Raw genomic sequence first — 14,367 nt, forward strand, 5'->3', positions numbered from 1 at the left:
TTATTCATCATCCAGCTTTTGAAACATTTGTCATACACACTGTTGAACAAAGAAGTGAAGTACTGATCATATCAAAGCCGGGGAAACTGTCAGTTCCTCTCGGCTCCTATCAAGACAGAAGCTAGTTATATATTCAGAAGCTGGTTTTCTCATGTGGAGATTAATTAAGAAGTGAGAACGTGATCATCACTCTTCATTATCTCACATCAGAGGATCAGTGTAGTATTCAGGATGAAAGGTTGTTCAGTCGACTCTGACGGTAAAACTGTCCTGAACAAACATCCTGCAGGAGACAATTGATTTTTAAACCTTCACGTCTGATAATGTTTCTCTTCTTCTCACTTTAACTCTGAGTTTCTACAGAGTTAAAGTGTAAATGTGTAACTTTGTAAACTCTGGTTTTCAATGACTTCTAAGTCTGTTTAACTGATCTACAGTTCAGCTTCACTCTTCAACCTGCTGGACCTGATTCTGACATTTGAAGCTGTGACTCTCAAGTTGCTTTCCGACATGAAGTGAAGTCCACACGTTTTCCTGAAATTGAGTGGCTGCATGTGACAACACAAATGTCTGAGTCTGTAGCTCAGGATATTATCTTACTTATATTTTACTGCAAGACATTTTGCTGTTTTTGACTTATGGTGATATAAAAGAGACCGAAAAGTTGTTTGTGAGTCCACCGTGACCTTTGACCTATGACCTTTAAAATCTGATCAGTTCATCTTTGGGTCAAGCTGAACATTTTTATAAAATTTGAATAAATTCCCATCGCTTGTGTCATGAAATTCAAATGTTTTCCCCTAAACAAGCAGAAAGTTGTGTTTTCACGAAACCGACGACTTCTGGATTCTTACGTGATCCAGAAAACGAAGATTACACCGGATGGTTTGTCTGTGGGAGCAGCTTTCTTGATTTTCACCCAAACACCTTCTGCTGAGGGTGTTAAACACATACAATGTGTAACGTTTATAACTTTTAATATTTGACAGCCTAACAAAGTCCAAAGGTGATGCACAGGGTGAGGATCAGTTCGGCTGATGTTGAGCTGCAGAGCTGAGCTCACAGAACGAGGGACAGTCTCAGCAGAGTCCGAGGTTCTGCAGTTTATAAACCAGGTGAGACATTTTAATTCTGTTTTCATCTGATCCAAATTTGCTTCATTTCAAGTTTTGCTTTAAATCTAAATCGTTTCTTCAGGATGAAGTTTGAGAATATCCTGGAGGAGATCAATGGCTTCGGGCCTTTTCAGATCCTCCTCATCATCATGCTCTGCACCCCTCGGATCGTCATCCCCTGTCACTTCTTGTTGAACATCTTCATCGGCGCCGTGCCTCCTCATCACTGTGACTTCAGTAGCCTGGATGACGGAGATCTCTTCACAAATCTAACTCGTGAACAAAGACTCGTCGTCAGCGCCCCGCTGCGGGACGATGGAGCCCCCAAGTCCTGCGAGATGTTCACTGAGCCTCAGTTTCATCTTTTATCCAACGGCTCCGGCGCCGAGCTGCCCACGGTTCCGTGTCAGAGCGGATGGGTTTACGACAACTCCACCTTCACCTCCACCCTGGCAACAGAGGTACAACCACTGACTTCTTAAAATCAGTCTTTAACTTTGTGTTGTAGGACTTGTAGCGAGCAGGGGGGTCGCAACAGTGACGTAAGAGCAGGTAATAAATATCCTGGGTTCCACAGAACGGCTGATTAAATTCGTACACAGCAACGACAATTTAGTGGGAACCACTTTAAATTCTTTGATCAGTTACCGCGACGACACCACAGTAAGACGCCCCATGACCGGGCCCCCTGTCCTTTCTGCTAAAAGCTTCGTAATGTTAGAGGTCGTTTAGAGACTCAAAGATCTAAATGTGTGTGTGTGATGTGTGTGTGAACTTAAAAGACTAATTTACGATTATTATCTGTATGTACGGTCTGCACTGTGGGCGGGGGGGGGGGGGGGGCCCTGGGTCCTGTTTGCCTGGGGCCCCCAAAGCCCCTGGAGACGCTCCTGGTAATAACAATAAATAATCAACTTTATCCATACAGCACCTTTCGAAACACATTTCAGAACATAGGACAAGGTGGAGAACGTCCCTTGTATGAAATGAAAAACAATGGGAAACAATTAAAAGAAATTTGAGAATGACACGGATTTAAGGCACATGCAACAGATAATCAGGATCCACAATCTGAATCCAGAAAAAACGTTTGGATCGTCCAGACTCAAACCATCAGAATCATTTCAAACTAAATATTGTTTTAAAGATGAAACCGAGCATCTGAAGTGAGCCTCTAGTTTTCCACAACTTAAAACGACACCTTCTCTCTGCTTCTTTCAGTGGGACCTTGTCTGTGACAGTAAAAGTTTGACGAAGACCACGAGTACGATCTTCTTTGTGGGCGTGATGATGGGAGCCATAGCGACTGGATACCTCTGTGACAAGTACATGTTTAAAAACTGCTCACAGAAAATTTGAATAGATCAAATGTCAATGAAAAAGAAAACTCACACGTTCAATAAACTTTGTCAGTTTTAAGTGAATCTGTTTTGTAACTGTTGAAATTATATCTGTGACGACAAAATGATTTCTCTTCATGAATTTACCTGTGATTCCTTTTTGTTTTTTTTCCAGGTATGGAAGGAGAAACATTCTCCTGGCCTCGTACGTCATGTCCTTGGTGTTCAGTTACGCCAGCGCTTTTGCAAACTCCTACGTCATGTTCGCCGTCCTGAGATTTCTCACCGGGTTCGGCCTGACGGGAATCGGCATCAATTCATTGGTTCTAAGTAAGTTAACGCGTTAAAAATAGGTTCAGATTCTGTATCTGTAAAGTTTGCAAAGTGAAATCAACATTAAAGCAAGAAGAATGTTGCAGAACAACCATTTTGTTACTTAAAATCATTATTTTTCATATATTTTGTCTTTTCACGCCCTGCAGCCATTGAGTGGGTGGACACAGACCACCGGTCGTTCATCGGCGTGATCGGCAGCCTGTCCTGGTCGGTTGGGAACATGCTATTGGCTGCTTTTGCCTATCTGGTGAACGACTGGCGGCATCTGATCATGACGGTTACGGCTCCTCTGGGTTTCGCAATTTTGACCTGGTGGTAAGCGAAGCTCAGGAAGAACGTTTTCCACATTTCTCTCACATTACTTCAGACGTTTTGAGTCAAATGAAATGTTTAGTTTGGTCCTGATTGATGTGTCCACTGATTACTGATGACTTGAATGTGCCTGCAGGTGGATTCCTGAATCTGCTCGGTGGCTTCTAGTGAACGGTAAAGTGGAGGAAGCTCAGGTTTACCTCGACAGATGTGCAAAGATCAACAACCGACCAAAACTGTCGACCAAATTCAAACTGCAGGTGAGTGTCGGCTCAAACTCTTTAAGTCCTCATCCTGTGATTAAACAACTGAGGAAGTTACTCCTCTGTCTCTGTTCAGACTCTCTGCGACATTGAAAACCCAGATAAAGACAAAAAGAGCTACGGTTACCTTGATCTGATCAAGACGCCGAAGATGAGACAGATAACGCTGATAACTGGGATTGTGTGGTGAGTATCACACAAATTAAAATGACCACGGTACCAAACTTAATATTAGTTCCATCAGAATATATGTATTTAAACTTTTGTGTCTGTTTTAATTTCCTTATACATAATATATAAATATCAGTGTATGGAAGACAAATAAAATCAAAGAGTCAGTGCAGAGGTAAACACGTACAAGTAACAGCTGATATTTACTTTAAACACAGTTCAAACACAAATTAAATAATTCTACCATTATTAAACTGAAGAGTTTCCTCCTTGTCTCACGGTCGGCCATGTTTTCTGAAGACGGAGCATTAAGGTGGCGTCATCATAGATGTAGAAATCATAGAAAAGCTTAATTGTACAAGTCGGAGGATCTGAACTTGTTGAGATTAACAAACGATGATGACGTCTTTGTTCTCTGCAGGTTCGGAGTCGCCTCCACGTATTACGGAATCAGTATGAACATCGGCGGGTTTGGACTGAACATGTACCTCACGCACTTCATCTATGCAGCCATCGAAGTTCCCGCCAAGCTGATGGTCTACTTCATCCTCAACATCATCGGACGCAGGAAATGTCAATCGGGGACGCTGTTACTGACGGGGATCTGCCTCGCCATCAACATTTTCCTTCCAAAAGGTCAGAACGCACAGAGTCAGAGCAAACATCAGTGTGATAAGAACTACCTAAAATGACAGAAACCAACTTTGACGAACATTTATTTAGTTTGGTCCATGTCCCATCTGCTAACATGCAGAAGGCCGAGTTTATGATCTATACCGCAGCCAGCCACCGGGGGGCAATCAAGATATTTCGGTCTCATGTCTTTCATCTCTATTTACAGTTCTAGTACAGTGTATTCACTACAGAGTATTACATGTTTTAATAAAGGTTGGTTCATGGAGTATGGCAATAATATATATTGTTCGCAGTCATGTGACGTCATTTGTCAAACTGAGGGTGAGAGTTTCTGCAGAAGAGGCTCAAACAGTCTGCTTTACTAAAACATTAAAAACTTACCTTCTAAACTTTGTAATATTACTCGACCTTCACAGGTTTTAGCCACACACTTATCTCGTGGTCTTGTTGTCTGTAGATCTGTGGCACGTGCGCACTGTCGTTGCTATTCTCGGAAAAGGTCTCTCGGAAGCTGCCTTCACGACCGTCTTCCTCTACACGACCGAGCTTTACCCGACTGTCCTCAGGTCAGTTACCGTTTCATTAATCTGACCCTATTTCATAATAAGGATTGTGTTTTACCCTCCAGCTCGTTGTGCTACATGCCCCACAGGACTTTTACATGATGTCGGAGGTTAAAACATTATCTTAACATTATAAAAACTGGAGAAATTGGGGAAAAATGCTAAGAAAAGTTTAAACTGCTGCTAAAAACTTTAGATTTGCATTTTGTTATGTACTTTGGGCCGCTTAAGACGACACTGAATCGTATAACGTGGAACAAGAAGGGGGATCAGGGTCAAAAAAGTCCTGAGCCTACTACAGAGTCATACTGAGGGTGACATAATGTTATCCTGTTTATTCTTATGATTTAAATTCTCTCTCTCCAGACAAAATGGTTTGGGCTACACCAACTTCATGAGTCGTCTGGGCGTCGCCATTGCTCCTCTCATCCTGCTGCTGGAGGACGTGTGGACTCTTCTTCCTCAGATCATCATCTGCTCTGTGGCCGTCGTGTCCGGCCTCGCGGCGCTGCTGCTCCCGGAGACTCTGAGCGTGAAGCTGCCGGAGACCATTGAGGAAGTGGAGGAGCGGAGCCAGGTAAACAATGCACCAAAGAAACAAAATGAATTTAGATTGAATGTCGTCTCACAATGAACCTTATAAGATCACTGGATTAGGTTTAAAACAATATGTGTGAGGGACACAAGGATCTTTTTTTATGTTTAAACTGTCGCCTATTTCAAAATAAAATTACCAGGGGTATGACTGAAGAGTCGACTGACACAGTAACATTAACACATGTACTGTCTAACTTCTGCTTTTAAGAACCATTAAATGTTAACTAGTTTATTGTTCTCATTTGAGTCAGAGATTTGTTGTACTCTGGACTCAAAAAAATAAAAAACAGAAAGCAAAAGTTCAGAATCAGTGAATAATTACAATTTAAATATAGTTTATCCGTTTGAACATTAACTCTCTTATCTTTGTGACAAACAGGATTTGTTAATTATTACTTTTGAGGAATGTTGTGACCCATAACTGTAAATGCCACTATATATTATGTATATTGTAAATTACACATCATATCTGTACAGGAGAACAGTGCCTGTCTAAACTCCACAGATACTCCCTTCTCTCTTTAACCAGCGCCAAAGGTCAGGTTATAGATAAAGGACCAACTAACGATGCATTGTAGTGTTTACGTTGAGGGACTTTCATATCTAACTATCCAATAGGATGCGAACACCTACATGTAACATAGAGAGTGACAGCAATTCTGGCCATTCATGGATGTGCTGTTAGAATGGGTGACGGAAGATATACTGGGATGCTGTGGGAGACATCTTCAGACTTGTGGGTGACAATTGCTCATGTTGCTCTGTTAGCGTTTGTATATTGTTTCACCTTCTGGTCTCATTGATGCATCAGATCTACATTAAAACCTTCTGCATAATACATCAGCTGCTGCCTGAGTTCTCCTTTCACCAGCTTCCAGAAAACATCCATAACAATTAATGTTTAGGTTTTATACAGCGTCCAAACTTCCTTTTGTAGAAATATTCAATATGATAAATTCTCAAATGTTTTCTTTCATTTCAGAAGAAATAACATCTCCTCTCACTCTGCGGAAAACTTCTCCTGGAATCAAAAAACCCAAACAGAGAGTTAACAGTGATGACACAAGTACAACACTTGTGTTCGCTGAGCTCGAACACTTCACACTGAACTGTGACCTTGGAGCCAAATATATTTTCTGGCCGCCGCCGCTGACTGTTGTGCAATGGATTTCATATTGTTAAATTTTAATAGTGGTAACAGAAGTGTTATCTAAAGTATTAGAAATACTTTTATCCTGTAAGTGTGGACTTTGGTCTGACTTTAAGTACTATTAGTATTATTCTATCGTTATCTGTTTCTCACCACTTTTATTATTTTATTATCTTATCTTTATTGGTTTCCCTGCCTCATTTCACCTCACAGCGCTTGTTCACTTCCTGTTAATATTGTTTTGCTCAGTTCATGTGGAAGTTTATCATGTTTATTACTTTTATGCTGTAAAGCGTGTTACATTGTATGAAAAGCACAATTCAAATAGAGTGTGATTGATTGACTGAGCGATTCATTGGTTGATCAGTAGGTCAGTTAGTTAGTTGATTGATTTGTTGGTTGATTAGTTGGTTGGTTGTTCGGTTGGTCAGTTGGTCAGATGGTCTGTTGGTCAGTCAGTCGGTTGGTAACACTGTGGGGAAACAGTAGCTTACAGCCAGTAGTTTTCCGGGATTATCTGGAAAACAGCGGAATCGTCCACAATAGTCTTTCTAGTTTTATTAAACACCTGCAGGACGCTCAACAACAAGCCGTCCTTCACTGAGAGCGTAAAGTGCAGCTCTGCTTTTATACCAAAACTGTTGAGACGAACATACGTCACTGCTCCTGTTATTCTTCCCTTCTACGGCACAAGGCCAAGTTAAAAGTGAACATGAACAGAAGACAGGGTGAGCACCGAACTGCGGCTGTGGTTTAAATAGAATAGAATAGGATCAAATAGAATTTAATGGCCCTGAGTGGTGGTGTGAAAATGTAAAGGATCTAAAGAATGGGCATGTGTTGTATTTTCCCGTTACAAAGACAAACGGTGGAAAAGCTTCTCATGATTTTTGTGTAAAAGTGGCTGCAAATTCTGATCTTTTGATTTATTAACAAACTTGGTGAGATTCTGGTGGGACTGACATGGTGTTTGTAACCATAATGTCGGTTCAGGCAGAGCACTGGTTCATTCGTTTTGGTTTTGAATCTAAAACAATCTCCATCCAAATGAGTGTTTCAGCTCCATATCAGAGATAACATGTAAAAACATCTGAAATGTACAAGTCACATGAAAGTTACAGAAAATACTGTGAACGAGGAACAGTGACGGTGAAAAGTAAGAGCAGGGATTTCTTTTTTTGGATTGACCACGAGGTGGAACTGTTACTTCCTGACAGTGAGTGTTAGCAATGCTTTGAATTCACCGCTCGTAGTCGAGTCATGTGACTGATAAGAACCAATCAGGAAGAGAACGTGGGCGTCTGGGTCTCCGTTCATCTTTATTTCTCCGTCCAGACTAAAACATAACCCCCTGAGTTTTCAAACCTAAATGGGACCAGCAGCATTTACACAACTTTACGTTTTATGGGCTTGAGAACTCCAGAGTAGTTTGGATGCGAGGTGTAACCGTAGCTACAGTCCTGTCTTTTAAATGTAAAATCCGTCCTCAAAGGATAAGTGGTACAGCTCATGGATGAATGGACATTCACGCATGTGTCTATTAAAGGGAAACTCGTTTTCCAGCAGAATCCTTGTTGGTTTTCAGATTTTTTAAAGATCTTATGGTTTCAATGTCTTTAAATTAAGGTTATTTTATGTTTTAGCCTCTGAAATCCAGCAGGAGTACGAGTTATCATCCAAACTAAAGCAGTGAATGTGTGTGGAAATCTGTATCTCCTCCTCAGAGTCTCGTCTCCACAGCCTCAGCCACAGAATCCACAGTAGGTCTCCTGTTCTCCTTCTGATTGTGACAGCAGGGCAGAGCCTGCATCACCTCTTTGAGCCCTTTGGTCATGAATATATAGAGGAAGGGGTCGACCAGAGGGCCGAGGTACAGCAGCAGGTGAGACACCAGTCCCAGGTAGCTCACCACCTCTTTAAACGCCAGAGCCTCCAGCAGGATGCTGAGGATGAAGGGGATGTAGAGGATGGTGTAATTGGCCCAGATAGCACAAAGCCCCCACACTGTCCTCCTCCTCTCTGGTGTCCGGGGGTTGGAGCACATCAGGGCTCTCCAGGAGTCCAGGGCGAAGAAAAGGAGGAAGGGGAAAGGGGCGAGGAGAGCCACCGCAAACCAGAGTTTGTAATCGAGCACAGCCAGGGCGAGGACGGCCAGCGGAGCGGCCCACGCCACCAGGGCAACAGCAGGAAACCGCCGGATGCTGCTGCAGCAGCCAAGACACTGCGGGTAAGACACTGAGACGTGTCGCTCCTGAGCTATAAACAACATAAGGGCGATATTGGAAATGACACCGAAGTAGAAGATGAAGTCTGTGGCGTTGGAGGAGAGGATGGCCCCGCTGTTCACGTCGTCGTCCACAGGGGGGCGACCAAAGAAGCTGATGATGTCAGAAACCAGGAGGAACATGACGTGGATGGGAATTTTATTGTCACCTGGACAAAAGAAGACATCATTAATGCTGATATTTCTCATTTGTTACACATTTAAGTCTGACTTCATGCACTGGAATGTTTTTGTGCTACTGACACTGATTATAAGTCCTAATGGCACTGCCTCTAGGTTTGTCTAAATTCTGGGGCCGCCTTGTTTGTGTGGATTCTCTTGTCTACAGAGAATCTCCGTGATCTGCATCACCTGCTTGTCCCTCCTCTATTGCTGTCGCCTAGCAACAGAGCTGCAGTTGGACACCACGTCCTGAAGATTTATTTAACATATGTACCATCAGCTGTTCCGTTGGGCTGAAGTGTGATATGCCTGCCGCTGTCATCACGTTTAAAAAAAAATCACTAAAGGAATATGAATCCTGGGACAGGTTGGGCAGGGAAGGTTCCACCAATTGGAGGCTTCCTTTCTTGGGGATGAACAGACACATTTTTTGGGCTGCATTTGGAGGAGCCTTCAAAATGGTCGCACCACTGTGATGTAATCGTTCTTCAGACGGCCCCTGAATTGAGACACAGCTTCTGATATTTTCTCACTCACGTTAAAGTTCCTTCTGACTGCTGGTGCTGAAGGTGTGAAAGGTTAAATAAAAAAGTCCAACCCAAGATTCATGTCTTTGTCACATTGTTTACATTTGATGATGATTGAACAAAACAAAAACAAAGAAAATAAAACAGTGATATTACGACCATAAGGAATAGCTGTCGGGTTGTTCTGGTGTTTTCTCTTCATCTTTAATATAGAAATTTTAAAAAGTAATTCGTTAGCGTGCTAAAGGAGACGGCTAGCTTAGCCTCCGACGTCCGACCACGCCCCACTTTGCCTGATCTTCACATGTGATTGAATAACTCGTCTCAGCTATGTCACTACAAACCTTTGGACAGATTCTTGAGGGCGTAAATAGCCAGTCCAATGGCGGGCAGTCCGATGCTGAAGGTCAGCCAGTTGATGACCGTGGCCACCTGCGCAGAGGTCGACGTGGTGGCGTTGCTGGTGATGTTGATGAGGAGGGGCACAGTTGTTGTCACCGTGTTAGTGTCAGCCATGAGAGGCCCCGCCGCGGCTATTTATGTGCTCAGCTGTTTAGATTATCACTGGGGTCCTCAGAGCGAGGTGCTCCACTGAAGGTGTGGACGCAGTGTAGTGAGGACGGCCTCCGCCTGGTTACAGTCACAACAAAGACCAGAGTCACACAATAACAAGTATGTCTCTTGTACACGAGTTAATTAAGTGGCTTTCAACAAAACGACAACAGGGTGCTAAGTTATCTGTGTCACTGATGTGTTACGCCCAAACTGTGCACTGAGTTTTTGTCCATTCATCCTCATACATGTGAATTGTCCTAAACACGTCTCACTTTTGACGTCATGATTGTTTCCCGACAAGCACAAACTTCTGTGACTGAATCGGCGAATCACTCAGGTTTAACGTGTTTTAATTGAGTATTTCTCACTTTCTATCTGTGCTGATTCAATATCGTCTATGTGCTGTCCTGTTTACACTTTGTATATCCTTGTGTTTACATTGAATTTGTTGTGTTTACATTGTTTATTGTGAAGGAACTTTTGACCATCCTCACACATTACATCTATATTCTAGTTCCCTGAGGTTTCGTCTGCAGATACAGGAAATTTTTAAAATAATAAGATAATAGTTTTTTTGGGTGAGAGTGAGATTCACGACCAAAATATGGTTAAACAGAAAATATGGTTTCAATATTCAAAAGAGGAGAACTGTAATTACACATAGCATAACATAGCACATAGTGGAACCATATTCAAGAAAAATTAAATTCAGATTAAGCTCCTGATAAAGTTGTAATTTAATGAGAAAAAATAACGCAAAATTGTTTAGAAAACAGAAAATGCTTTGAATAGCACAAAGTTAACCAACGATAACTATATTATGATTTTATTCTCATAATATTAGGATTTTATTCCTGTAATGTTACAACACAATTCCAATACTATTATGACTTTATTCTCAAAGTCTCAAATTATTATTTTGTTCTCTTGAAGTGGCCCTATAATCATAAAAAACAGGCTAAAGGACTGAGATGAAAAATTAAGCTTTAACTTCAATCTAGTCATTTGAATTGTGTCTAATTGCTCAAGGGTCCCATCTCTATCTCCTCTTGGTTAAGCAAAGCACATTGATCATCCTGAATCATCATCTCACCTGGAATGAACTTTCATCCATGACAAACCCTCAGCTTTCTCTCCAACTTCTTTTTCAAAGACCTAACGGCTGAATGAGTTTTTAGATTAGTGTCAAATCCTGTTCAAATATTTCAATTCCCACTAAAGAGGCGGAGGTCAGAGTCCAGGTCTGACTGCGTCGGGTTCTTTGTGTAATGGTGTGTGAGACGTGGTTGTTTCTACAAAGTCGTTTATTGCTGCCGAGCTGAGGCTCCTTATCTCAGCCGCTTTGACTGAAGCTGAATATTCTTCATTCATTCGAAGTCTGAGTCCATGCCGATGCAGGAAGTGAGGATTTGCATGAAAGACTGTTGTCAAACAGGAGAGATATTATCTTAACTCTGTTTCTGTTTGTCTGTGCAGCTCTACAGTCAACTACCGTCTGTTTAAAGGGGAAGTTCACCAGCTTGATGGGACCCAGCGTCATGGGATGAGTTATAGAATAGAGGAGCTGATAACACATCCATAGCATTTTTAAAATCATAAATATAAATGTCATCGTTGGGAACAGTCTGTCCATGTCTATGCTCTTCTTATTTATGACTAAAACAGTGGTGTTGATGATGACCATTCTTTAATGCAGCTTCTATGATGCATTGAACCTTTAGAAGTACTCGAGAACTAGAACTAGTACTGCTAAGGGGCCAGGTTTTCATATGGGGATCATTTGTGTTATGCAAAGAAAATCAATAATGCACCTGCATGTAAACGGAACCTTTGTTCGTGTGGAGAGAACCTGAGAACCACAGATCTACGCTCACAGCCAAGCTTAAAAGAATTTAAATGTCAACAGGTAAAAAAAATAAAAGCACGGAGGAAACACTTCAGGCCGAGGTGCTGCTCTGAAATGTGGAGTACGCTGTAATCTGAAGAATGTGACATCTAACTGGTGAAGTATCAAAGGTGTCGGCTTCAGGCTTTGACAACGGAATCACCTGACACCGTTTCCTGTAGCGGACCAGACACTAAATATTTCAGGTGATACCACGGTGCCCTTGAACCGTGAACCCTCATCTGCTCAAGGTCACACTGACATTTGACTAGACAGGTTTTCCCATGGTGAATTTGTGTGTTCAGGGCGTTTCTGCAAAACAGAGCTCGGCAAACAGTGAATTAAAAAACTTTATCAACCCAGAACAATAAATTCACAGCTCAACAGTGTTACTCAAACACATGAACATTTCATGTCCTCAAAGTTTCCCTGTAGCGGGAATGATTATCTTATCTCATCTGAACTTACATAACAGAGCACATGCATACAGTACGTAAATAAAAAATATTGAGACACTACGGGTGAGAAGGATCAAATTACACCATGTTTTCAGACTGTGAAACAATAACCTTCAGGATGTAGACAGGAATAAAACTGGAATGTTTGGTTTACGTCTGTGCAAATGAAGTTGAGATTTCTGCCTCAGGGAATGAGAAATTTAAAACCCTGTGAATTTATATCAGAAACGACTATTTATTACTTTGTGATTGATTCAGAGGAAATTAATGTTCGACAGGATTTTTACACTTATACTTGAAGTGACATAGACAATGAGGATGTTGAGTTAGTGTTTGGTAAATTTAGAAGAAATCTACAAACGCAAGTACAGAACTTGTGGTAAAATGCAAAACCAAATGTGTATTTCAGACATTTCTGGTGGAGAAAAGAACGACTCAGAGTGAGATATCTCAAAACCTGAAGAAATGAAACTAAAACAATTTGTGTGTCTTGATATGATGTGAGGTGAACAGAGGATGTTGAGTTATACAACTCGGATTTTAAAGCACTATTTAATAGAGATGCACGGATCGGCTTTGATGACATTCGAATCTGCAAGTGTGCTTGACTCATCCTCCCATCCCCCACATGAACATTATAAACACTCCACCTCTACTGGTGATAATATAACATATTACACTTAAGAGCGCTGGTTTCATTTAAATTCACATTGTCAATGAGACTAGTGTCATGTAGAGGGACAATACTTCAGGTTGTTACCGACCCCAGGTGGTTTGGATTAAAGTTGCTCAGCAGATACGGTTTGTTTTTGATTCTCTGGCGTCTGACGTTTAAATAAAGTTCAACATTAGTTCAATGAGTCAGTGTAATCCTGGTGTAATGAGTCAAAGTAATGAATATCAAAGAGAAAGTGTGAAATTGCAGTGACAGGACTCACACCAGGAGGTGAGGTCATCAGTGGTCGCTCGGCCTTTCAGCCATTCACATCCTCCGACAAGTGAGAACACATCAAAGGAACATTTTTCTGCTTCAGCGCTCACTGGTTGATCTGAGAGAGAAAATCTAAATCCACCCAACACACACACACACACACACACACACACACACACACACACTTACACACACACACACATTCTCATCCAAGTTGGCCCCAGTCTCAGTCCTGTCTTTACGGACGATGTGTTCAGGTCTTCTTGTAACTGACCTGTGATCAGCAGGAGCGCCGTGAACAAAGCTATTGTTTCCAGCGCCTGTTGCTTGGCATTATGGGAAACGCAGCATGGGGTCGGTGCTGGTGTTTGTAGAATAGTCTCCTGTAAAGAATTTCTGCTTTTCCTTCGCTCATATTTCTTATGTTGGCCAACGTCTTGTTTTATAACAGTAGGAAGGTTTGTAAGATTATAACCACAGTCACAGCCGGCATCGTAGATACACTGAGGTCGTACAGGATGATGTTACTTTCATAAACACAGGGCATGGTTAGTATATTGTTAAATGTCTCTTTGACTTATTTATGGATTCTACGATGAGAATGCTTTTTTTTCTTTTTCTAAATTGTGACCCTGACTTAACTTTACTCGATCTAAAAACCTCTTCTTTCCTACGAGGGATGCTGGAAGTCGGTCTCAGTTAGGGCTGCTGACAGAAAGAGTATGAAATGATTTTGTGTTAAATGCAGCATTAAAGAATATCAAAATCAAATAATTAATTAAAACTAAACCATGTCCATGTCCCATCTGCTAACATGGAGGAGAGTGTTGACCGAAAATACAGCCAGCCACCAGGGGGCGATCCAGACACTTCGACTTTTGGAGAGCTGTCATATCATCCGTCTTTAAAATACAATCTATAGTGGTGCCTCGTGTTGAGTGTCCAGTTACATCACTCCACACTGGTGCACCAGCAAAATGCTTTAGATTGTATAACTGGAGTAATTGTTTTTTCCGTGCAGTTACAGCCCCTCGACAGCAGGGGGTGCTGCATCGCCCTCAGCACTCCTCTTCCCAGCGTCC

General features: G+C 41.8%; 2 protein-coding genes across 2 annotated transcripts; one reads left to right on the forward strand and one right to left on the reverse strand.

Moving 5' to 3' along the window:
• The first annotated feature begins 848 nt into the window (after positions 1–848).
• Positions 849–6,877, forward strand: LOC117775086 (solute carrier family 22 member 7-like). The gene is made up of 13 exons (XM_034607923.1): positions 849–889; positions 990–1,115; positions 1,198–1,576; positions 2,337–2,440; positions 2,631–2,785; positions 2,938–3,106; positions 3,240–3,363; positions 3,443–3,552; positions 3,959–4,173; positions 4,631–4,739; positions 5,103–5,313; positions 6,316–6,357; positions 6,393–6,877. The coding sequence occupies exons 3-12, from the start codon at positions 1,199–1,201 to the stop codon at positions 6,322–6,324; spliced, it is 1,584 nt and encodes a 527-aa protein (XP_034463814.1). The 5' UTR covers positions 849–889; positions 990–1,115; position 1,198; the 3' UTR covers positions 6,325–6,357; positions 6,393–6,877.
• A 1,166-nt stretch (positions 6,878–8,043) lies between these two features.
• si:ch211-132e22.4 lies at positions 8,044–9,421 on the reverse strand. Its single transcript, XM_034607925.1, has one exon. It carries the CDS (start codon positions 8,888–8,890, stop codon positions 8,204–8,206), a length of 687 nt encoding a protein of 228 aa, XP_034463816.1. The 5' UTR covers positions 8,891–9,421; the 3' UTR covers positions 8,044–8,203.
• Positions 9,422–14,367: the final 4,946 nt, after the last annotated feature.

This window comes from Hippoglossus hippoglossus, chromosome 15, assembly GCF_009819705.1.
Source record: "Hippoglossus hippoglossus isolate fHipHip1 chromosome 15, fHipHip1.pri, whole genome shotgun sequence".
Lineage (NCBI taxonomy): Eukaryota > Metazoa > Chordata > Actinopteri > Pleuronectiformes > Pleuronectidae > Hippoglossus > Hippoglossus hippoglossus.